The sequence below is a fragment of the Denticeps clupeoides genome, chromosome 5 (genome assembly GCF_900700375.1).
Source record: "Denticeps clupeoides chromosome 5, fDenClu1.1, whole genome shotgun sequence".
NCBI lineage: Eukaryota > Metazoa > Chordata > Actinopteri > Clupeiformes > Denticipitidae > Denticeps > Denticeps clupeoides.
The window spans coordinates 31,823,492-31,848,082 of NC_041711.1; the positions used below are offsets into that span (position 1 = coordinate 31,823,492).

Genomic DNA, 24,591 nt, shown 5'->3' on the forward strand with positions numbered 1-24,591 from the left:
GATAACTAAGCATGGTGAATGATGATTGTATATCACAGTCCTGGTCATCTTTATCTGTCAGTGTGAAATATTTTTCCCACAAATCGTTCATGCCTTAGAGTAAATTATCCAATTTTTTTAACTTTGTCCCCCCTAAAAGGCAAGTTCATCACCTTAGAGACACCTTATTTTGTAACACCTTACACTGTTGACCCCAGATTTTGGATTTAGTACAATTCTCACCACATTTCTCCTTTCATTCACCAGGGTCATGATGAAGAGGCTGTGGTTGATCTGGGGAAGACCAGCTCCACCCTCCACACAAACTTTGAGAAAGAAGAATTGGAAAGTAAGAATCCTGTTCTGTAACTCTTTATAAACCCCAGTGTGTATGTTCTGTTTTGCATGTTTTCATGTTTTGCATGTTTTCGCACCTCTGCCTGTGTCCCTGTCTTCTACCCTGGAATGCTTCTCTCTCTCTTTCTCTCTCTCACTCACTAAATGTCTTTTGTCCTCACATACACCATCTGGTGTCCTGGCGCTCTGCTACGAAGACTCAGGGTTTTAACTCACTGTGCTATTTACTTTGGATAAGACATGCTGATAAAAAGCTTTTCGTTCTTTTGTACGTTGCATGCATGCATGATTAAACACACTTTTCCTCAAACTTCACCCTATTTTACCTCCATGTGCACGCTCTTCTCACAGGCACACACAGACCTAAACATATTACGTGACCCCCTCCCATCATTTTTCTTTTTTGGCACACGTAGGGGCTCCCAAATGCAAAGCGTGTGTAGTTTTACGTTTAACAGGCCTGCATTTGTCCCTGTGCCAAAAAGTAAACACAGAAATGGCCGTGAAGCCTCTAACATCTCCAGGATTTGCACACTAACTAAAACTTAATGGGGTGTCCTGAAGAACGTGGACCTACGTTTTTTTTTTTTGTTTTTTTTTCAGTAAACTGAGACGATTCATTCCATCCCAGCATGTCAGCTGCCGTCACTGCACCGGCCTTATGTCTTGGCTAAATGGCATTTGTTCGGCTCAGGGTCCGGATCACGTTACTTAAATCCAGCATGAAGCACTCACTACTTGCGCCACGGGTCTGTGCTTCATTTTCAATGCAAATGAACTTCTTGCATTTCATTTTTCTCCCAGCCTTCTTTACTTCCTTTGTTCTCATCTGGATTATTTCAGAGTTGGGCACTGTTGATGTATTTACACAAGGGGAAGTAGGTTTTATTCATAATTTATGGTTATGGGTGGACAACACAATATAATGTATACATTAGATCATTTGTCGCTTAATTTATCTGACTATTTTGCAAAGAACAGTTTCTCAAGACAGTAGATGCAACTGGGGAGAAGCGCTGGGTTTGCTGTTAAATACGCAAGATTATGTCTATTAAAATAATGATCTGGATTCCGATCCCACTCTATTTAATCAGGAAGGCCCGTGAAGTGGTTCGGGATCCCTCCTAGTATGTGGAGCCGCGTTTCTTTGAGCCACGGCCAAGCTGTCCTCATTCGGTTACAGCCACGTCTGGGGTTGTGGTTCCTATTATCTTGCAGCCTGCTGTCACTCCTCTTCCTGGGCCATGTGAAATGGTTGCGAGCTATTCTGAGAGTAAACTGGTCGACGCTGCCTTTTCCACGTCTATCCAACAGGGAAGGCCATTAGAGGGCGGGGCCTGTGAGACAGAGGAGGCTCTATGAAATACAGCAATAACCCTTCGCGCTGAGTGCCTGTGTCGTGCCCTTATGCATATTCCACCAACCGGTCAGAGAGATCATTGTTTCTTCTCTGCAGCGCTGACGTGAGTGGAGGGGATGTCTTACAGGGAAAATCGTATGAACAGGAGTTGCTTGTCCAAGGGCGCCGTATGGCTTTTTTTGATTTTTAGTAACGAGGAAGGAATACGGTGTCACCGAGCCAGCAATAATCAGGAAACAAACGCCCTCGTGTAAGGAGATAAGAGACATGCATCGCGTGGCGTGGCTCTGAACGAGGACGTGTCTGTGTGACAGTAAACGCATTGCTCGGTGATGAGTGTTGTGGCAGCAGGTGTTTATCGGCGTTGTTTCTGTCAGGGCCAAGGCGTGTTGCAACATGAAGGATATTTGGGGGGGTGTTTGTTGGCACCACTGCCTTCTGTAGTTGTCTGGTGCATGCCGAGAAAATGCTGTTTGGCATTTGGAAGACAATACGCAATGATGGGTCACTATTAGGGGTGTCACTATTGGTAAAAAGGCGTATATAAATGGATACACACCGACCTGAAGTCAAACACACCGTCGCAGCCTGACCTCACTATGTTACCAATGCAGTAAAACTCACAGTTAACAACACATGAACAAATTATGAAGTCATTATTCTGTTTAGTTAGTACATTCAGGCAAGTAATATGTTTAATTTGTTCCCAACTTTATGGGATAGGGGTGTAGGCATTGACACAAGACTAAATGATTCCAATCAAATGCTTTATGATAGTGTGAAGGAACGTCAAATTCACACTTTTTTAAAGGTATTGCGTGTTGCTTTATTAATAAAAGCAACAATTTGGTCATACATCGTGGTCATTTATACATTGCAAAGTCTGAGTGATACCAAGGTATTTCACACCTGCTAAAATACACTTTAAAGGTCCATCTTTAGAGAACAGAGTAAACCAGCTATGTTGAAAAGTGGATTATTTTATTCCGTAGGCTTGGGACATTGGAAAGATGTGAGTGTTTTTCTTTTCTGTTTGGGGTCTTGGACCAGTACTTTGACCCTTTCCGAAGTGAAGCTGCTCACATTAGCCTAAAGATCAGCCTGATATTGAATCCGTCGTACAATCCTGATCCTTGCCAGTCTCAAAAATGGTGCTCCTCTGTCTTGAAAAGTTTTCCCTGGCCACGTGAACAGGAAGGTTGTCTGTTCAGTATTTGAAAGGGGAAACGAAGAGATATACCGATTGTATGCAGCGGCGTCCTTCCTTCCTCCTGCCTTTTCATTTTCAGCGAACTGCACTCGTATTTCCCCGAACCGCTGCTTACGTAGCGTGTAAACACAGCCACGGAGGGCACGCCGGCTTTAGGGAAAAGAATGTCTGAACTCCCCAAGTATTATTTAGACATCAGGAAGTGCGTGCTGTCTCCAGTGAGCTGAAATCAGTCTCATCCTGTCCCTGTTGAACTGAACTTAATGGCTTCTCCGCCATCCCATGTTCTGTGACGCTGATTTGCTGCGGAATTTGTTTCTGATTAGTTCCCTGTACGTTTCATTTACATTTACGGCATTTACCAGGCGCCCTTATCCAGAGCGACTTACAATCAGTAGTTACAGGGACAGTCCCCCCCTGGAGACACTCAGGGTTAAGTGTCTTGCTGAGGGACACGATAGTATTAAGTGGGATTTGAACCCGGGTCTTCTGGTTCACAGGCAAGTGTGTTACCCACTAGGCTACTACCACCCCAGAAAAAATTCTGACCAGAGCTGACCACTTATGTAAAGCCTTGGGTAACGTGACAGGCAGGGAGCTCAGAGCATTGAGAGGGACAGTGGCACATAGTGCCACATACATAGTGGCATGCAGAGCCAGTTTCAAGTGCATCACGGTGTCCCAGCAATGGCCGCGTTTGTGTCCGCGCGTGCCTGCGGGTGTGTCTTGTGTCTGCCAGAAAGGTAAAGGCCGAACTCCGGCGACCCCAGCGGTGAGTTCAGCTCTGCATTCCCGTCCCTTCTCAGGTCACAGGGCTGTTTATGTGGGTGTGCACGTCCCCCTGGGAAGGCAGGGCAGACGCCGACACCGACACCGCGGCCACAGGCACCATCGCAAGAGGCGGGAGAGGGGATCTGACCGCGAGGACGGCAGAGAGTCACCCACATACGGTGCGTTTGTCACGGCCTTACAGTTGCGCACATCACAGTTCTTTGCATTGTGTTGCTGTGCAGTTAGTAGATGACAATGATGACCCAAGTAACGTTTTTGAGATGCCGTCAAGCAATATCTTTAGCGTCCTCTTCCAATGCAGACACCCCATCTCAGAGGGTTCAGTTCATCCTTGGCACCGAGGATGATGACGAAGAGCACATTCCCCACGACCTCTTCACAGAGTTGGACGAGCTGTCTTTCAGAGATGGCCACGCCTATGAATGGAAGGAGACAGCCAGGTGAGGAAGGATCCTGTCATTTACATTTACAGCATTTACCAGACGCCCTTATCCAGAGCGACTTACAATCAGTGGTTACAGGGACAGTCCCCCCCTGGAGCAACTTAACCTTAAGTGTCTTGCTCAGGGACGCGATGGTAATAAGTGGGATTTGAACCTGGGTCTTTTGGTTCATAGGCGAGTGTGTTACCCACTAGGTTACTACCACCATGTCCCGGCTGTCTTCAGTTTGCTCTGTTGAAACGGGACGCTGTCTCACAGGTGGCTGAAGTTTGAAGAGGATGTGGAGGACGGAGGGGAGCGCTGGAGCAAACCCTACGTGGCCACGCTCTCGCTGCACAGTCTGTTCGAGCTCCGCAGCTGCATCCTTAATGGCACCGTCATGCTGGACATGAGGGCCAACACCATTGAGGAGATTGCCGGTGAGTGGGCCCCTACTTCGGTTCAGGGTTTGTCCTAATTCGGCCTCTCTAGCTTTCAGAGACAACAAGGGAGCAGTATGCCATCTTCAGCCGTTCCCTCAATTGGTCTTCGGCCCTGGAAGCTCTGAGTTTATAGTTAATGTTCACAGCTGCTGTATGTTTAAATGCGGTGCAGTTAATGTTCTTAATATCCTCAATGTATCACAGTTAAATAGGACTACGCTACTGAATTTTATTACTAGTCTTAATGGTGAGCCAAAAATCTGGGGAATTTGAGAATCAATAATTAACAGGCCTAAAAATCATCTAGTGGTGTTTCCTGTCTTTATCAATAGGCCTTCGCAACTTAATAATGGCTAGTTCCTTAATTCATTAATGGCTGGTTATCTTTAGTTTATGTTATACTGATTGCTTTCATTTGCCCAAACCCAGCTATGCATCTGACCGCATAGACTGTTTCTGTCTCCTTGTCCCTGTAGACATGGCATTGGACAGCATGGTGGCTTCAGGGCAGCTGGACGAGAGCTTGAGGGAGAACGTTCGGGACGCGTTGCTAAAGCGGCATCACCACCAGAACGAGAAGAAGCTCAGCAACCGCATTCCTCTTGTGCGCTCCTTCGCCGACATAGGCAAGAAACATTCCGACCCACACTTGCTTGAGAGAAACGGTGAGGCCACTTGCTGCACTCCACTTCTTTTTTTTTTCCCTAACGTCATCCTGCAGAACATCTCTGTTCCTGAGAGAATCTCTACAAAATTTCTAATTGGGACCGCACTTGCACTCATTCACACGAAATAGTCACCAGTTACCTCAAAAGAACGGGAAAAAAAATGGGGTGCGTATGGTTGTTGCTTACGTGAGCGTGGTGTCTGCTGGTTAACCAGAAGTCTCGTAGGCAGGAAGTGGTTTGTGACGGCTGACGGAATGTCAGTAATGCCTCTTGCGTCACCGGTGCATGTTGTTTTAAGTGACCTGCGTCGTTGACTTGCTTCAGATGAAGTCCAACTGGAATAGATATGCTGGGTTGTCAGCATGGAGCTGCTTCGTTGGTTGATCTGTTGCTTGTGAATATCCAATGTTGATGTTGCTTTTGAACCCTTTTTCGTTTTTTACGCATGTATTTTGCACGGCAGCCCTAGTTCTCCTTTTTTTTTTTTTTTTTTAACCACTTCACATTTCCTCATGGTTCATGCTTATGATTTCAGCATTTCTGCACCCATCGCTGTCTTCCTCATCCTGTTTATTTTTTCTTCCCCTTTTCCATTCTGTCCTCCTGATCTTCATCATGCTCCTTTTTCTACAACGTCGCCAACCCCCCACGAACAGGGGAGGGACTTTCAGCCTCCCGTCTGTCTCTTCTGAAGCGGGCGCTGTCCACATCTACCCCTGACGCCCGTCGCAAGTCCAGAGAGTCTCGTGGCTCCAGGGTGTCAGTCAACCTTCTACCGAGTCCCACATGCTCCCCTTGTCCTTCCCCAATGACCACGCCCCAGAACACCCCTCCATCGTCGCGCCGCACTCCTGTTCTCCCCTGGTTTCTGAGCAACCCACAACAAAGTCCACAGCTGCTGGTGGTCCCGGGAGAACTGGAGGGGATCCCACAGGTGGTGGTGTCTCCACCCGAGGAGGACGAAGAGGAGTTTGTGTTTAAGCCTGTGACGCTGAAGGATGACCCAACACAGCTGGACTTCCTGCAGGCTCCTTCACTAGCAGGCAAATATAATGAAATCAGCCAGCATGAAGGCACAGAGATCCTGCATGAAGCAGCTTCTCCCCATCCATGCAACTAATCTCCCAACCTTTTATCCACACATTCACCATGTCTGCTGAGACTGCATCGGTGTGTACACCTATGTAGTTTTAGTTCACTTGTGTGTTTGGATGCATCAGACACCAACACTGTCCCACTTGTAACATGGTTGATAATTAGACATGAGAACAGGATCAATACTGGATTATCTGTATTGATGAAGAAAATGGTGCATGCTGAAAAAAAGCACTTGGAAATGTCCTGCATGGCCCTTAATGTACTGAACATTGTTTTGGTTTGTCATTTTCTGCTAAAAACTCCTTATTTTAACTTTCCCAATTTAAAAAAAAATATTTTATCTTTCCAGAAATCTAAGATTTTAAATCACCCAACCTGGCAACACTGAATCTGAGGCTAAATATGCATTCATATCAATTACTTTTTTTGTCTCAAGTACTTTGCAGAAACATTTTATTGAATTTTTGTCAGTTTTGATATTGTGTGTTCTCTCTTTGTACACACCGACCATTTGTACACAGTGACCTACAGTGTAAATAACGGAGGGGAGCTGGTGCTGTCACACCGCGTTTGTTCTGTCAAGGACCCCAGGATCTCACAGGTGTCACGGTCTGAGATTTATAACCTGCCCTGTTAAAAATACACACCACGGCATTGGCACTCACACACACTTTTTTGGTTTTGTGCCACGGAGCGTCTGACTGGTTTTGATTTTGGAGTATGTGAGCAGCAGGAAAGATTAAAGGTTCGCCGGAAATGTCAGTTGGTGCAGCTGTATTCTAGAAAGTGGAAGTCTTTTTGGGTTTTACCCCAACCTCAGAATGGGTATCTATTTGAAATTGATAGAAATAACACACAAAAATAAACAAGTGTACAGTGATGTTTAGTGATATATAAACAGTTACATAATATGGTCAGATGTAAGATCTCATTAAAAAAAAAAAGTGTTTAGGCAAAGATCCTGCAAAAAGCATGTCGTGATGTCTGTTTGGCTTTGGTGATCACAGTCAGCTGAAGGAGAGAGGTGGTCTCGGGTTGCAGCTGAGTTGCAGTCAGAATGAACTGTGTGATGTCATGGTCTCACTGTAGCACAGCCTTTTACGATGTGCGTCCCTGCTGCCAGTGTGTGTGTGGCACGTGTGTGTGTGCGCTGTATGTTTAATGTGTGTGTCATTAAACTGGTTATTTATTTGAATAAAAATAATCTGTTTTCCAGAGATGTTTATGAGGTTTATGATAGCTGATGGCGCCATGAACAAGGTGTACTGTGAAGAAAATTGATGGACACAGACGAGGATGCGTGATTATATTGTGATATATTGACAGCTTTTATTCACCCATATTCCTCATTCTGTCAGACATCGCCATCATTAAGGGTACCAGAAACAGGGTGGGTATGCTGGGTATTAGACGTCAACAAGAAGGACTGTTGCTCCTCTCCGGGATACAGATAAATAGCAGGCAGTCCATTCACTTTCATGTTTCTTTCTGTAAATCCTGAAGACAGACTTGATTGTTCATTTGCAAACACTCACCACAGTGCCACAAACTTGTGCTGCGTTTCCTGATTACGTACAACCTGCATTAGAAGATTTATTTTCAAGGAGGTATTTAAATCGGAGAGATGCCACGCTGTGATGTCAGGACAGAAACCTGAAATGCTCGGTGTTGCCAGATTGGACGAATTTTGAAGTTGATAGCTTAGGGGCAAATTGGTGGAGAATTAATATCAAGAAATCCTTATTTAAGTACGTTAGGTGACTGAGGTGACTGCTGCTGCTATTTTCTTCCTTTTAGTGTGGGCTTTGATGTACTTCACTAACACAGAATCCCGTTTTCAGTTCATTTTCCAGTTCCCCTGTGGCACTAGACTAGGTTTAATTTAAGTGCGCAGTGGAGTAGCCCACTGCCCTTGGATGAGTCATGTGACCTCTTGCCACAGCTTCAGAAATCTATGTCATCGTGTGAAATGTTTTCCCTCCCGCCACCATATTTGTGTTCAGAAGAACAGCTGAGGATTTATCTGTGTGCGAGAGCCGATGCCTGCAGCGCTCTGCCTTCCAACTTTTTGTTGTTTACTTGTTTGTTACCCATCCTGCTGATATATTTTGCTTTGTTTATATGTATTGCTCACGGCTTAAATTATGCAACCTTCACTTTGTTAATTTGTATAATGATACAGAAATTACCGTCAGCTTTATGCAAGAATTGTAAATTCTGGGGTACCAATTTTCCTTTTCTCTGTCATGTGGAAGGTCTGTTGGCATCCCCACAGTCAGCCCCTGGAATCCTGGAGAACAGTAAACCCAGCGAGAGTCGTGTTAATGGAGCAGCGGGCAGTCGGGAGAACAGCACTGTGGACTTCAGCAAGGTAAAGGCCATGCAACCTATTTAACCATTTATTAACCATTTATTAAGAGTTTCTGTAATTGATTACATCAACATATTAACACAACTTCAAGGTACATGTGAAAAAAGAAAAGCATGGAAGAGGAAAATGGAGAGAATTTTTATTTTTTTTGTCATCTTTCTAAACCATCTATTTCAAAATTTCTGAAAATTACAGACAATTCTAAATATCTTCCAAAACCAGTCAAGATTGGTTTTTATAGTGTAGCTATAAGAGCAAAATTAAGTCATTGCCCTCCGCCATGTGAAGTGAAGTGATTGTCATCGTGAAACACTGCAGCACAGAACACAGTGACACAACGAAATGTGTCCTCTGCTTTTAACCATCGCCCTGAGTGAGCAGTGGGCAGAAATGACAGGCGCCTGGGGAGCAGTGTGTGGGGATGGTGCTTTGCTCAGTGGAATTTGGACCGGCAACCTTCCAATTACGGATCCGTTTCCGTTACATTGTGCTTCATATCAAACACAAGCTGTACATCGCTATACTTAGCTTCCAAAAACATGTATCAAATAAAGATCTTCCATTTTTCCTATTTTTCAATTTCAAAGAACTTTTTTGCCCCAGAGGGGCAAATTAGAAGGCAGAGTGGAGCAGCTCACCTATAACACTTGTTACAATAGACACAACATATTTTCCTTGTATTGCACTATGAACAACGACAAATAACAGTACATAACAGGAGCAGGAAGGAGCAGACAAAGAGATATAGGGATTCAACGAAAGTTGTTCTGGGTCAAGGCACCTCTTCCTGGATCTCTTTTTATCCACCGCTGTGGTTGCCTGGTAATAGAAATGCTTTTGCTTGCCCATGTACAAGTTGCTTGCTTAATTAATGTATTGCGATGGAATTGAAGCATTGAAAGAATAAAATAATGACCCTGTCCTTACTGTATATGTTTTAAAATATTGTTTGAAACACTTGTTTTTAGTAATTCCACTCTTTCGTGTGCTCTACATTGAGCAACAGGTGCAGGTATTCCTGACACATGCGTCATCCATTTGATGATTGTTCTCATCTGAGGAAGTCACATTATGTACAAGATAAAAAAAGACATGAAAATTCCAGTGAATCTGATAAAGGACGCGAATATTTCCAGCTGCTTCATATTTGAAGTAACTTTTCTTGGGTGACGGTGACTGTGTCCTTGTGTTTTTGTCTGGCTGTCAACATGCCCAACTGTAGCTGGACTGCAGCCCTTCTTTTCACTGTAATTGTGGGACCCCAGGGGGGTCTCCAGGAGTCCAGGCGTAAGTTTTTGCAGCGTTGTTGGTCCCTGATTCTTGTCAGTGTAATGTTTTGCTAGCCATCGGGGTGGTAGTAGCCTAGTGGGTAACACACTCGCCTATGAACCAGAAGACCCGGGATCAAACCCCACTTACTACCATTGTGTCCCTGAGCAAGACACTTAACCCTAAGTTGCTCCAGGGGGGGACTGTCCCTGTAACTACTGATTGTAAGTCGCTCTGGATAAGGGTGTCTGGTAAACGCTGTAAATGTAAAATGTCTGATCTCTGTGACTGTCACCCAGAGACCTTAGCCTAGCTGTGCTCGTTTTTGTTGCTGTGCCTGTGGCCTTGTAAGAATAATCCGTGAGAGTCAGCAGTCCTGAGACTTTGCCTGTTTGTGAAACAGACTTCAGGGATTTTGGGTGGGTTAAAGTTTCATGTGTTCCGAAAGGCCAAAATCCGAGAGATCTGGAATCCACAACTGACCCATTTTGCTGATATTGTTACCCGCAGCTCACCCTAAATGTCAGTCAGATATGATGAGTTAGGTCACTGTAAAGGAGGAAGGAGGACATGATAGATGCTCTGCAGGACTCCTGTTTATTATTATTACTCCACTAACTGTAGAAAATGAAGATGTTTTCTCCAGCAACATTCCCGGGACTGCAGGTCCGGGTTAGCAAAATGTGACTCGCCGAGAGGAAAACACTGCCCAGTTTGCATGTGGTGTTATAACTACAGCCCTGTGGCGCACACTTGGACAGTGAACGCTATCATCGCTTGTGTAATACATGCCCCGTTTCTGTGTGGCCATTTATCTTTCTCAGATATCTGAGGTCTCACGTTGTTTTGAGATCTCCGCTTTCATTCAGCATCAGTATAGCAAATACAATATCAACAGACTTTTGAAGGTTCGTGTAATATATCCTCCTTAAATTTTTCTATGGTCCACAATAGTTCTTTTTACTGAAGCTCTTTATTTGCGCAGAACTGTTTTTCTGCTCCCTGCAGGTTGCCGCAAGCTGTGATGTAAGCCTCGTTGATCCATGGACTTGGATAAGAGACAGAAATGTCCCGTCTAAAGCCTTTCTTTAATCATTTTATTACTCGCAGTAACAAAACATATACCGTGTCAAAGATCCAGTTCAGTTCTTCCTATTTGTTTTGGCTGCTCATATAGTTTTAACTGTAACGTCACTTCTGGATTTCTGTATATATCTATCTCTTCTGTGACATTACTTAGCCATCATGAGACTCATGCAATACTCCTGTCCCTTTTTCTTTTGGTATTTAGGATGCCTCGGAACACACCTCACCAATCTTTATTACCACTTTATTGGACAGTTTCTGACCATCCGCCGCTTGCACCTAAATACACAGGTGGACATGAACTTCATGAAGAAGATCCCTCCTGGGGCGGAGGCCTCCAACGTGCTGGTGGGGGAGGTGGACTTCCTGGAGAGGCCCATCATCGCCTTCATCCGGCTGTCCCCAGCCGTGCTCCTCACAGGCCTCACCGAAGTTCCGGTCCCCACCAGGTGCCCGCCCGAACCGAGCAGCCGCTCTTTCCTTTGAAGTCTGTTACTGGCTGTGTGTGTAGTATTGGGTGGAGGTTGCCAGCCTGCTGTGATTCCCACTTTCACATATCCAGCGTTTGTGTGATTATGGGAGGGAACTCACTGAGCTCGTTGTTTTACTCTTTGGGCAGGTTTCTGTTTCTGCTGCTTGGCCCGTGTGGTAAAGGGACACAATATCATGAGATCGGACGGTCCATTGCCACATTGATGACTGATGAGGTGGGTCTGTTTTAATTATTTAGTTAATGTTTTGTGCCATTAGCTGATTTCTACACGCTTAGAATCTGCATTTGAAACCAATATCTTTGTTAAATTGACCGATTTACAAAGAAGTTGTTGCACTTCCCAGGGTTCTATATATACTGACTGACATCATATGGTCTAAAAATGTCATCGGACGTCAGAGGGGGTGATCAGTGCTGTCCTGTTCTTCCACCATGTCAGATTTTCCATGATGTCGCATATAAGGCCAAAGACCGCAATGACCTCCTCTCAGGCGTGGATGAATTCCTGGACCAGGTCACAGTGCTGCCCCCTGGGGAGTGGGACCCCACAATTCGAATAGAGCCGCCAAAGAGCGTCCCATCTCAGGTAAGGAACCCCCTCTCGTCTGCCTTTCTCCAGAGTGGCAGAGATATGGGCACTGCCCTGTAATGCCCTTTCTTCATTTGATGCAGGTGCTAGTTCAGACTAGTTTTGTCCAGCTCTTGGACTAAAATTAGTGAGCCAATTTTCCATCGTTGCATGAAACGCGTACAAATAGTTAGGAAGATAAAGCAGTTTTCTGGGCATTTTTTAATATCAAAATTGCAAATTAGGTAAACTTATATCGTGAAACTGATATTTTAAGAAAAACTGCATGAACATCCTATTAATGTTTGTGGATTCTGCATTTTGATTAAAAAAATTTGTTCAGCTAAGTTGTCTAGACCTAAATACGGATTGCATTTTTATGCAATGTGTAAATGGACCTTAAGAGACTAATCCATCTGATCCAACTAGGGATTAGGGGCAAATATAATGCAACAGTAATTAAATTACATAAATGAGTTTATTCATAATGATAAATTAGTGTTTTAAGGTGTATTTTTTTAGGGTTGTGAGCAGTGTGTGAGGACGGTACCTTGCTCTATGGTACTGATCAGGATCAGTGTCCATTTCCGGCCACATGTAGGCAATTCTCTGGATATTTGTAGGACACTCTCCACTCTTTTCACAAATGAATAAAAGGATTGGGGAACGTGCAGCAGGAGTCAAACCACATTTTCCCTCTGTGTCGCCCCCTGCAGGAGAAGAGGAAGATGCCAGCTGTCCCCAACGGTTCTGCTCCTACGTCTGACACGATAAAAGAAGAGGGGCATCATACTGGACCAGAGCTGCAGAGGACTGGGAGGTGATTTGAACTCAACTCTGCCTACCATATACACACACACACACACACACACACACACAAACATTTTCAACTTAACTTCAAGAAGACCAGTGCACCCACATTGGAAATCTTTGTTTTAGCACGTTTTCATACACCTGAGGTCATTTAAAATGGAGAGAGTGGAAAGGAGAGAAGATAGCTGTGAAATGAATTCAAAATACAGTGATCAAAGATCCAAATGTCATGCATGCAAACGAAATATATCCGTATTAAAGAGTGCATATTTAAGAACAGACAGTAAAAATTGAAACCGCGTCCAGCTCCAGGCTGAGGCTATCAGCCACCCACCGATGATTGTAAACACCCAGCTACTGTTAGAAAGATCCTTTTTAAACACACAGCCAGTGATTGATGTTGTTTGCCGTATGCCTGGTGCCAGTCCCGTGTGTATGACGTCGTATCGGACGGATCTGAAGTGTGGTGGTGGGGGAGGATCTGGATTTGCTTTAAGTCCCTTTTGATAAAGAATAACAGCATGCGAACAGTATGGGGTATGCTTATTAAAGCGGCATTAGGCATGGGGTGGTGTGTTTTAATAGGACTAATTTTGAAAGCCTCTCATGTTAAATTAAAAGAGATATATTTAGCAGCAGTACACACCCTGTGATGCGGGGTTTAAGTGGCTGCCATGGGGTACGGTTGTGGATGTGGACAGAGCCCTGTTTCACACAGCGAATACAGCACGTCCTCAACATGCATTTACAAACAGGCCCAGAGTGCTGCTGTTATCCTGTTGAAAATATCAGACTGAATACAAATTCAAAAAATTTATCAAAAAGCAAATAACACCCTGGCACACACATGGTTTAAATGATTTGAAAAATCAGGTTGAAAAAAATGGTTGAGTTACAGTAAAGGAGTTATTAAGGCTTTGATGCATGATAACGCATGTGCTAATTGGCTAATGATCAACTGCTGGTTGCTAATTTCTCTCATGAAATTTGTCATGGCGTTAATAATTATTATATTATTGTATTTATTTTATAGAATTATTATATTTATATTAATAATTTAATTACCCATTATGATTAAAAGTAAGATTTAAAACAACAAGGTTTGTTTCCATCAAGAGGTTACAGTTGCCTAGCAACATAACAGCAAACCATAAAAGCAGCTCTTGTTACACAGGGTTGATCTTATCAGTTTGTATATGGTGGCTCAATTAATCAAATTTTAGTAACTTTGCACACTGTTTACACATAGGCATGATTTGCCATATTTTTTTTTGGGATAAACCTTCAGTATTCTTTGTGTTTATGAGATTTAACAAGATATACGAAAAGCTAAACGTGTAAAAAAAAAAAATTTCACTTGCTCTTTATCAGGTTCTGTGGAGGATTAGTGAGGGACGTGAAGTGTAAGGCTCCGTTTTACTGGAGCGACATTCGCGACGCCCTCAGTTTGCAGTGCCTGGCCTCCATCCTCTTCCTGTATTGTGCCTGTATGTCCCCGGTCATCACTTTTGGGGGCCTGTTGGGAGAGGCCACAAAGGACAACATTGTGAGTTGTAATATGCGGACGGCCGAAATTCATTTACGCACTGTCTAGGAAATTATGGCACTTATCTCTCTCTCTCTCTCTTCCCCAATCTGCTCACTCGGCCGCTTCCTGCAGAGTGCCATCGAGTCTCTGTTCGGAGCCTCCATGACCGGCGTGGCCTACTCCCTGTTTGCTGGCCAACCCCTCACCATTCTGGGTAGCACTGGTCCGGTTCTTGTCTTTGAAAAAATCCTTTTTCGATTTTGCAGGTAAGAACTTTATTTTTTTTTTCATCTTGTATTGTTGTGTATATGTGAAAGTGTTACTCCAAGCGTGGCAAAATGTTTCACTTATTCAGTGTTTTCACATCAAACATGCCTGAATAGCCTCAGGTAAGGAAGTTCATTTCCTTACTTTTCACCTTGAGTCGCCCTCTGTCGGCAGAAGATGAAAACTGCAACCTCTATCACAGTGGGACAATCTACAGGGTGGCCATATATATGGATACACCTTAATAAATTGGGAATGGTTGGTGATATTAACGTCCTGTTTGTGGCACAGTATATGTGAGGGGGCAAACTTTTCAAGATGGGTGGTTACCATAGTCGGCCATTGGATCCAACTTTTGTTTTTTCAATAGGAAGAGGGTCATGTGACGCGTCAAATTTATTGGTAAATTACCAATGCTTGGTTTTAACGTAACTTTATTCTTTCATGAGTTATTTACAAGTTTCTGACCACTTATAAAATGTGTTCAATGTCACCAACCATTCCCATTTTATTAAGGTGTATCCATATAAATGGCCCACCCTGTATATTGACTCAGCACTAGGATACAGTATGGATGTATGTGCTGTCATGTGAATTCTGAATAACTTAATGTTGATTTACTAGTATACTGCTAGTTTATTATTTTTTTTTAAATAACATTGTTGAGAAATGAACTATTCATTCTGTGTTTCTCCTCCAGTGACTATGGCCTGTCGTACCTGCCCTTACGGACCAGTATTGGCTTGTGGACAGCCTTCCTGTGCCTGGTGCTGGTTGCCACGGATGCCAGCTCACTTGTCTGCTACATAACCCGCTTCACAGAGGAGGCCTTCGCATCTCTCATCTGCATAATTTTTATCTATGAAGCACTGGAAAAGCTAGTCAAGCTGGGAGAAGATTACCCCATCAACATGAAGAACAATCTGGACAACCTCACTTTTTACACGTACGACCACAAACCCCCTGCACTCGTTTTCGCCGCATAGTCTCATAGACTTAACAGTATTTTTTAAAGTTTATTTAAGTTTACGGGTGTCCAATCGCTTTGTCCATTCACTACTCTTATTTCTCTCGCTAAGATGTCGATGTTCTCCACCTCTCAACACAAGCAACCAGACCCTAGAGCCCTGGAATCAAACTGGATTCAGTCCAGATTCCTTAGACTGGAGTGATCTGGACAAACCAGTGAGTATGAAGACCTGTTTTTGTGTGACTAATCATTAATAAATCTTTGAGTTAATCTGATACCTGGCCCCCCATCACATCTCTTGTCTGTAGACATGTTTAAAGCTCCATGGTGAATTTGTGGGTCCTGCCTGTGGGCACAGCGGCCCCTACATCCCTGATGTTCTTTTCTGGTCCGTCATACTCTTCTTTACCACATTTTTCCTATCATCATTCCTCAAGCAGTTCAAGACCAAGCGCTACTTCCCAACTAAGGTAAGGTTAGCCATCTTTTTGTACTATTTTCCCATCGCGAAAACAAAATGACCTGATGTCCTTTTAATGTCACATAGGTGCGTTCAACAATCAGTGACTTTGCTATCTTTCTGACTATCATGATCATGGTCCTACTCGACTACCTAGTGGGTGTACCCTCTCCTAAACTGAAAGTTCCAGACCGCTTTAAGGTACAGTTAAATGTCTTTAAGTTAAAGTTGCGTTTAAAATATTGCATAAAAACTGTATTTTTCTGAGGCAAGATGAACCCAGTAGAGCTTTAACAAGTTCAAAACAGGTTAGTTTTTATTCTATTCTTTATTTTTATTATTTTTATTTTTTTTCTCTGAACAGAGACCTGCTCAACCAAACACTTCATTAGATCAGGGAGCCACAACTGAATGTGTCGAGTACATCAGATATTTCAAAATATTACTGGCATTACTTACTGTAACCATAGCAACTTGGCATGCACAGGAGGGATCAGGTCAAACCGCATTTTCTACTTGCTGATAATGCCGTCATTTTATACTGGGCCAAGAGTTTTGAATAAAATAATTTTGTAAAAATTATATTCAGTCTATTGAATCTATTCAATATGCCTATGATCTATAACAATTGCAGTATTATATGTCTAGAAGATCATCACCACACCACAATTAGTCACAATAACGTTCCGATTTTTGATGGACAGTGATGGTTTGGGCTGAGTCAGGATTCAGCCTGTTAAGAAACTGAATTAGGACTGTTCCTTCACAGCTGAACTCCTTTTGCTTTCTGCAGCCCACCTCTGATAAACGTGGCTGGTTTATCTCCCCTCTGGACAATAACCCTCCCTGGACACTGCTGGCCGCTGCCATTCCTGCCTTGCTTTGCACCATCCTAATTTTCATGGACCAGCAGATCACAGCAGTCATCATCAACCGCAAAGAGCACAAACTCAAGGTGTGTGGCAAGTTGACACACACAGCCGTTAATGCAAAACCTGACCTTTAGATGTCCTATCTGTAAAGCTGAAATTTGAGCTGACTTGTTTCAGTTCTACTTCCATAGAAGTGTGTGTGTGTGTGTGTGTGTGTGTGTGTGTTTGTTTGTAAATGTCAATTTTCTCAATTTATTAAGACTGAAATACAGTAAAACTTGCATAGTATAATGATTTTTAATGAATAGGTGAACTGATTTTTTAAATTACAACACTGCCATTGTGACATTAGGCATTAGCATCCAGCCTTATTGATCCTGTGTTACCGGTCACTGTGTCTGCTACTCTACTTATCAGTCTGCACACGACATTGTTCACTGTGGAAGCCACACCTTCAAGTGCAGTCATTCGTTAATATTACCATTTAAATAGCGATGTAATCACTTCGATTTGCTCCTACAGAAAAGCTGTGGGTATCACCTGGACCTGTTTGTGGTGGCAGTGATGCTCGGTGTGTGCTCAGTGATGGGGCTGCCGTGGTTCGTGGCTGCAACCGTGCTCTCCATCTCGCACGTCAACAGCCTGAAGCTGGAGTCCGAGTGCTCTGCCCCAGGGGAGCAACCCAAATTTCTGGGCATCCGAGAGCAGAGGGTGACTGGGGTCATGATCTTTGTGCTGATGGGGCTGTCTGTCTTCATGACATCTGTGCTGAAGGTAACACACCCCTGAAGTCAGTGGCTCCAGATTAATTTCCTATAATTTGTGATGAATTTGCATTTTAACCATTACCATTTCCTAACCATTAGAACCATTTGCTATCTTCTGGTCCTCAGTTTATACCCATGCCAGTCCTGTATGGGGTGTTTCTTTATATGGGCGTCTCATCACTGAAAGGGATTCAGGTAATCAATTTGAAGTATTTATGTTAATCATCTGACGTTCACACACACATTCTGGCATGTTCAGCTGAGCTGAGGGGTGTTTTTGTTCTCCGTAGTTCTTTGACCGTATAAAACTCTTCGGCATGCCTGCCAAGCATCAGCCAGACCTCATCTACCTGCGCTATGTGCCCCTTTGGAAGGTCCACATTTTCACTATCATCCAGCTAACCTGCCTCGTGCTGCTGTGGGTCATCAAAGTGTCCACAGCAGCAGTGGTCTTCCCCATGATGGTAAGAGAGCTGTGCTGTCCACTGTCCACTGACAGAGAGCCCGGGTATAACAAACCTCTCACTTTTCTTTAAAACTGACCCGATGTCCCTCTCATAGGTCCTTGCTCTGGTGTTTGTCCGGAAACTCCTGGATGTCTGTTTCACAAAGAGGGAGCTGAGCTGGTTAGATGATTTAATGCCAGAGAGCAAGAAGAAGAAAGAGGATGACAAGAAAAAGAAAGAGAAAGAGGTGGGTTGGATATGAGAAATGAGAACACACCGTGAAACCCAACAGCAATGATTCATTCTTCACATAAAATGGCAAATTAATCCTTTATTTTTATGTTTGAGTGTACAGTTGTGGCCAAAAGTTTTGAGAATGACACAAATACTGTTTTTCACAAACTTTGCTGCTTCAGTGTTTTTAGATCCTTTTTGTCAGTTGTTTCTGTGTTGTATTGAAGTATAATTACAAGCATTTTATATGTTTATAAGGCTTTTGTTGACAATTACATTTGTAAGTTTATGCAAAAGAGTCCATATTTGCAGTGTTGCCCTTTTTTTCAAGACCTCAACTTCTGGGCCAAATCCTGACTGATGGCAACCCATCCGTTCATAATCAGTGCTTAGAGATTGTCAGAATTTGAGGGTCAATCCTCAAGAGACTCCCCCGCACCATCACTGGTTCGAACCGGCAACTTTCTGATTATGGGGCTGCTTCTATACCAGTTATACCAGTCCAGTGGTGGGTTTAAGTTCACTTTCATGGCAAAGAGGGACTTTTGATCTCTCTTCATAACATTCTGGAGTATATGCAAACTGCCATAATGAAAACAGAAGCAGCAAACTTTGGCTACGACTGTGTCAATATATATATATATTTTTAAAACTGGACTATGAAATGACACACATGGGGTTATATCATTAAACAAACGAAAAAAGCAAACAAGACAAAAAGTTTCAGTTCAAGCTTTTGCTGTGATGGCAGCGTTTCACACTCCACCATTTTTCTCCACCATTATAATTTTGATGATGGTGATGGTTTCCAACAGTCCTGAAGCTTTATTATGCTGAATACTTTCTGATCATTCACTCATGTTAATGAGCCTCTCATGAGGCAGCTTTTGATTATGACAATAGTGAACAAATCAGCCATGAAGGTAAAAAGAGGCAACTTCACTTCACTTTCTCCTGCAACCAAAAATGCATTGGATTCTTCAAAATGGCTCCATCTTAGTCTCCATAACCACCAGTAACCAGTAGGTGCTTCCAAACTTTTGACTGGTAGTGCATTTATAAAATATTAGACTGGGGTGATGGCAGATGTCAGTGTAGTTATTATGTTTTGCTTCATTTTAAGTAATAAAGGTGAGTCGATTGAACCATCCTGCAATAAAAGTCAATTGTTACATTTCTGTGCAATGCGGTGAGGGGAGTTGGGACCCTGCATACATATAATGTCTAAATATAGCTTGACTTTTTCTATAAATACAGGAAGCACAAAGGATGTTGGAGGTGGACAACGACATGGAAATTCCATACGATGCAGAAAACCTTCCAAAGATGCCAGAGAAAACACTCAAAGTCAGGTTAGTCACATCACGTGCTGTTTTGTACAGCATGTGATACATTTCCATTTAGCTTTAGCTTCTAAAATGATTTCTTTGGCTTATTTGACCTGTTTCTCTCGAGACAGATCGGAGAGCGTAGTCTCCATCACCTCATATGAGGAAGAAGAGACTGGAGGGGTTGGTCTTTTTTTAAATCACAGGCCTGCATTAACCATTTAAAAGTGTTAATATATTTCCCCCTTTTTGTGTTCTTGTTAAGTTAATCATTTCCGATGTTTGATTAACGTAGTGACATTTGCATTTTAATACAGCAGTCATCATCATAGTGTGATTGCATGGCCCTGTGAACATCCTAAACACATCCCTTTTAGTGCTGCTTTTAAGAATGAGCATTGGTTTACCACAGTGGAGAGAGAGTCTGCTCTTGTGCATGGTAGGGACATTACAATACCAGAAATGTAGTGGTCAGAATATACAGGAGATTTACACAATTCAATACACCTATTGTGATACTACAGTAAATGAAATATGTACGTCCCATGTACTTACACGTAAAATCCTTTATAAAATTGGTGTTCTTATAATTTACCTGTGATTCTGAGGGGTGTGTGATATGGTTAGCCGTGTATGTGATGGCTGAGGTCCCTCCTGCAGGGCATCGGAAAATTCAGAGAATTTACTTAACGTGTCTCAAAATCATTTAGCAATACAACAATGAAGTGTCTTCACCTTGCAAAGACGTGCAGACCGGTATTAAAAGTACAGAAGACAACCAGAGCAAAAACCATTAACCGATTCACCAGGCCACCGCCCTGAACAGGAGAAAAACACGCTGCAAGAAACCAAATCTGAACAAGCCAGAAACTTATTTTATATATCTTACTTTTATATTTTAAGTGAAATAAAAAATGACAATTGCTATTTTGGTGGGTCATTTTGGTTGATTCTAGTGCAACACGTTGACTCGACAGCATCTTATCATTTACAATCCCAGTCATCAAGTTTGCGTTTTACATCTGTAGCTGTCCCATCCGGCCAGTTGGTCTTTTTAATTCGGCCCGCTGAAGATACGAATAGAATTGCCGAAATAAAGTCGTGATTACGATGGCTCTCATTTGAACGATGCCGTTCAACAAGGTGGCGCATTAGGTGCAGATGGAGCTGAAGATCTTTACATAAATGCTGAGGAGGTGTGGAGTTCAAACGGCTGAACTCTGGCGCCAGCAACGAAAACAATATCTGCGGTTTGGGACGACTTTTACCAATAAATGTATAAATAACATATTCTTGACAATCAGAATAATGCGGCGAACTTCCGCTCTGCGCTCCTTCTCGCTGGAATAAGAGCTTTTTATTTGTACAAGCTGGCGGCCGAAGTCAACAGTACAACACGCCCATTTTTTTACTTACTGACCAGCGAGAACGTGAACGCTTAACCTCTGGCACCACACAATGGACCTAACCGCCTAAACTGTGTTTAACCCCCATGTAACACACATCCCAACATGCAGCATTCAACTGTTTACATCCAACCCGCTCAATTCCTGTTCTTTCTTAGTCTAGCAAGCCTTTCTTCGAAGTGAAGGCTGATCGGCAACTCAGTTCCCACTAAAAGTAAATGTGAATATCGACACTGTAATGCCTTTTTTATGTTTATGTCTGATATGTATGGATGTGGTCCTGGCTCAAAACCATCTGACAAATGGCCCCTGAGTTAAAAAATGTCCCCTCCCTTGTACTAGAATCAAGCAAAACACATCTGAAAATACAAAGATACAACTAAAGCTGAGAAAAAGCTTTAGTTCTTAATAATTAAGAACTGAAATTGTCCTTAGTAAGCATTATTACATTAGCATTGATAGCCTGGCTCGTTACGATTTCATTTTTTGCCATGTAGATGACCACGCACTGCAGATCATATAATGGTGCTGTAGAAAATGTAGCTTAAAGCTTTAAGTAGTAGAACGCTGGTCCGTCAGCAGTCTGTTGTATTTGGCAGTGGTGCATTGTGGGTAATTATAAATCAAGCAGCACTTCACGCACAGTGCTGCAGACCCGGTGTCAGGGACACAGTGGCTGAGTGTGTTCTGTGGATTTGGTGTGTGCAGTTTGTGTCCATCTTCAGCTCCTAACAAGGTTTGAAACTGAAGATGTGTCGAGTGTGGAGCCGTGTCTGTGTGCGCCTGTGTTTTGCGCGTATGTGTGTTCACCAGTTGAAAGTGCTGTGATGTGTTTCTGCAGCTCTGACCCCTCTGTGGTAAATATTTCTGATGAAATGGCCAAAACCGCTGTGTGGAAAGCTGTCGCAATGAATTCTGACACTGCCAAAGTCCAGAAAACTTACCCCAGGTAGCTATTACTTACATTAAAGGCCTCTCGGACTTCTGTTTTTCGTTCATTTTTCCATTTTCCTTTGTCATGTCAGGCATATGTGTGCTTTGTTAATCCCCCTCCAATCAGCCACAACATTAAACCTCCTCCCTCTTTCCTCCTGAACAGCTGGGGACCTCAGGACCCCCGAAGGTGTCTTGTACTAAGCCTGTAGTGTGATCATGTCTTGCAAGTTGCACCCTCCGTGGTGCAGAATTGTTTTTCCAGATTTTTAAAAAAATTCCTTAAACCTCTTTCGCTGTATTGAGAAACATTGCAATTGATGTGTCAAACTAGCTGAATATTAGGCGTTTGCTGCCTAATATATCCACCCCTTGGCATGTGTCGTTGTAACAAGAGAATCACCAGGTTACCTGGTTTTAATGTTGTGGCTGATCTGTGTATACTGTACTGTCTTGCAATTTTACAATCTATCATTCCCATATGAATACTAATTTGTTTTTTGATTGTTTTTAATCCCTGATTACTACCATTGCGTCATTGTATTGGTGTGTCTGTCATGTTTATTCCTGGATTGATCAGTGATGATCAATGATGATGACGGTGATTATGGTGGCATAACTTTGATCGTGTGACTAGTGACTCTGCATAAAAATGTCTACTCCTTCAACCTTCATTTCAGCGAGGAGAAGGCATCCAGCGTTAAGATCAGCATCGAGGATGACCGGGGACAGAAGTTCATCGACACAGAGACATCGTTATGAGAGTCCGTCTTGTCTTCGAAGGTCTCGGTCACCTCAGAGGTGGCTGAAGGTTCTGCCATAGCGAAGCCAAAGCCAAGCTGACATGGAGAAGGAAACCTGTAGGGCCGCGTTGATCTTGTTATTATACGTGTCCGATTTCCTTTTCATTGTTTAAAAAAAATGTACAGAAAAAGCAGTTCACCTTCTGACCAGGGCAGAAGGGTATTTAATGTGCTCAAAAAGTCTTTTTAAAAGAGAGTTTTTATTCTAAGAACGAGCATTTTCCATAATCCACGGTCCAACCCAAGGAGCGGTACCTTTTAAGTTGGAAGTTTTATTCGTTTTATTTTATTAAGTTACATCAGATGCTGAGATCTCATGCCCCCCGGTGAAAAACTGAGCTCTGGCTGCATATTATACGTATATTTTAGTACCGCGTGTGTGTGTGTGTGTGTGTGTGTGTGTGTGTGTGTGGCTGTTAACACAGGGGCCTTGAATGCACTTCACATGATGCCACAGCAGTTGCCAGTAAGTGTCATACGCGGCATGCGCACACAGGTCTTTTTCTCACTTCGTAAACCAGCTCGCAGGTCAGAAGTGTGACCACCTTCACCCAGCCACGACTATCCTGTCAAACAGAGGGTGGAGTATGGAGTCAAAAATTGTCCAGCTGAAAAGGAGAAGGAATATGTTTTATTGTTTTATGTTTTATTTAATATTGATATTATTATTCATGTTATTAATTTATTTTATTATATTTTTTCCTCCCATGCTGTGGAACAGAGAGGTCGGTTGGTTACCCTTCCTGTTCATACGATTTCCCATGCACTTTAGGTACACTTGCTGTCACACGAACGAGGGACAGGCGACATTAACCCTATGTAAGATATGCTCTTAGCGCAGTCTCAGGAATGAAGGCTTGCTTTCTTTCTCCCCTCCTTTTTTTTTAAAATCTTTTTCTTCTGCTACTTGAGATTGTCTTCCCCCGCTTCTTCTGTTCAACTTCAAAGGCTGTCTGTTCATTTTACACTGGACAAGAATGTAATGGTTTTCATTTTTGCTCCTAATTATTATTGTTATTATTAGTTTGATTATTAATAAAGCAGATTTGTATGTTGCTGTTCAGTTTAAACTATGTTCCTGATAGCAATGACTGGCAGTCACTTTTGTGTAATAGGTTAAGTGTATAAATTCTTTTTTTTTTAATGATTAAAGTACAATTTAAGCAGGGAATGTGTGATTTGTATACTGTGTGGCAGGCAACGAGCAACATCACAAAAAAACCAAAGCCCTTTACATTTAACATTTTATTTGTGTGGCTGTAATGACCAGAAATGGTTGGTGAATTCATTTTGTAGCACAAAATGCAACGGTTCTTAGGCTGGTTCAGAACCAAGACAAAAGCACAAAATGCCATGGACTTTCCATCTTACAGAAGGACCAAACTTGCTCAGCACATTTACTGCTTACTTTATGCAGAAAATAATTCTTGTCCCTTTTTATGTGCATGTTATTCAATAGTAACATCATACAGCTTAAAACAGGATTACAGTTATTAGCATAAAACAATCCTATGCCACAATTACACTGAAACACATGAGTTGTGTATCAGAGCAGTCGCTTCTGGACCAACCCTGCCACCATGCGGGCGTTTGACCCAATGGTTTTTCAGCCTGCTTACAAATAACTGTCAACACGTCATAGGGCCTT

At 42.9% G+C, this 24,591-nt stretch overlaps 1 protein-coding gene across 10 annotated transcripts in view; it reads left to right on the forward strand.

Moving 5' to 3' along the window:
• Nucleotides 1-24,111, forward strand: part of slc4a7 (solute carrier family 4 member 7) — a 34,517-nt gene extending 10,406 nt beyond the window's left edge. For 3 of the 10 annotated variants that reach the window (XM_028980827.1, XM_028980828.1, XM_028980826.1), the window contains exons 2-26: nucleotides 247-328; nucleotides 3,713-3,856; nucleotides 4,000-4,138; nucleotides 4,400-4,560; nucleotides 5,040-5,228; nucleotides 5,888-6,274; nucleotides 8,585-8,700; nucleotides 11,347-11,504; nucleotides 11,675-11,762; nucleotides 11,988-12,134; nucleotides 12,833-12,936; nucleotides 14,301-14,475; nucleotides 14,590-14,723; nucleotides 15,425-15,670; nucleotides 15,804-15,909; nucleotides 16,003-16,164; nucleotides 16,242-16,355; nucleotides 16,948-17,109; nucleotides 17,549-17,800; nucleotides 17,920-17,988; nucleotides 18,084-18,257; nucleotides 18,355-18,486; nucleotides 19,731-19,825; nucleotides 22,049-22,156; nucleotides 22,821-24,111. In XM_028980827.1, coding sequence (XP_028836660.1) covers nucleotides 247-328; nucleotides 3,713-3,856; nucleotides 4,000-4,138; nucleotides 4,400-4,560; nucleotides 5,040-5,228; nucleotides 5,888-6,274; nucleotides 8,585-8,700; nucleotides 11,347-11,504; nucleotides 11,675-11,762; nucleotides 11,988-12,134; nucleotides 12,833-12,936; nucleotides 14,301-14,475; nucleotides 14,590-14,723; nucleotides 15,425-15,670; nucleotides 15,804-15,909; nucleotides 16,003-16,164; nucleotides 16,242-16,355; nucleotides 16,948-17,109; nucleotides 17,549-17,800; nucleotides 17,920-17,988; nucleotides 18,084-18,257; nucleotides 18,355-18,486; nucleotides 19,731-19,825; nucleotides 22,049-22,156; nucleotides 22,821-22,902 — 3,726 coding nt within the window. In that variant the 3' untranslated portion in view covers nucleotides 22,903-24,111. The other 7 variants (XR_003749848.1, XM_028980832.1, XM_028980829.1 and 4 more) reach the window with 7 other exon arrangements.
• Nucleotides 24,112-24,591: the final 480 nt, after the last annotated feature.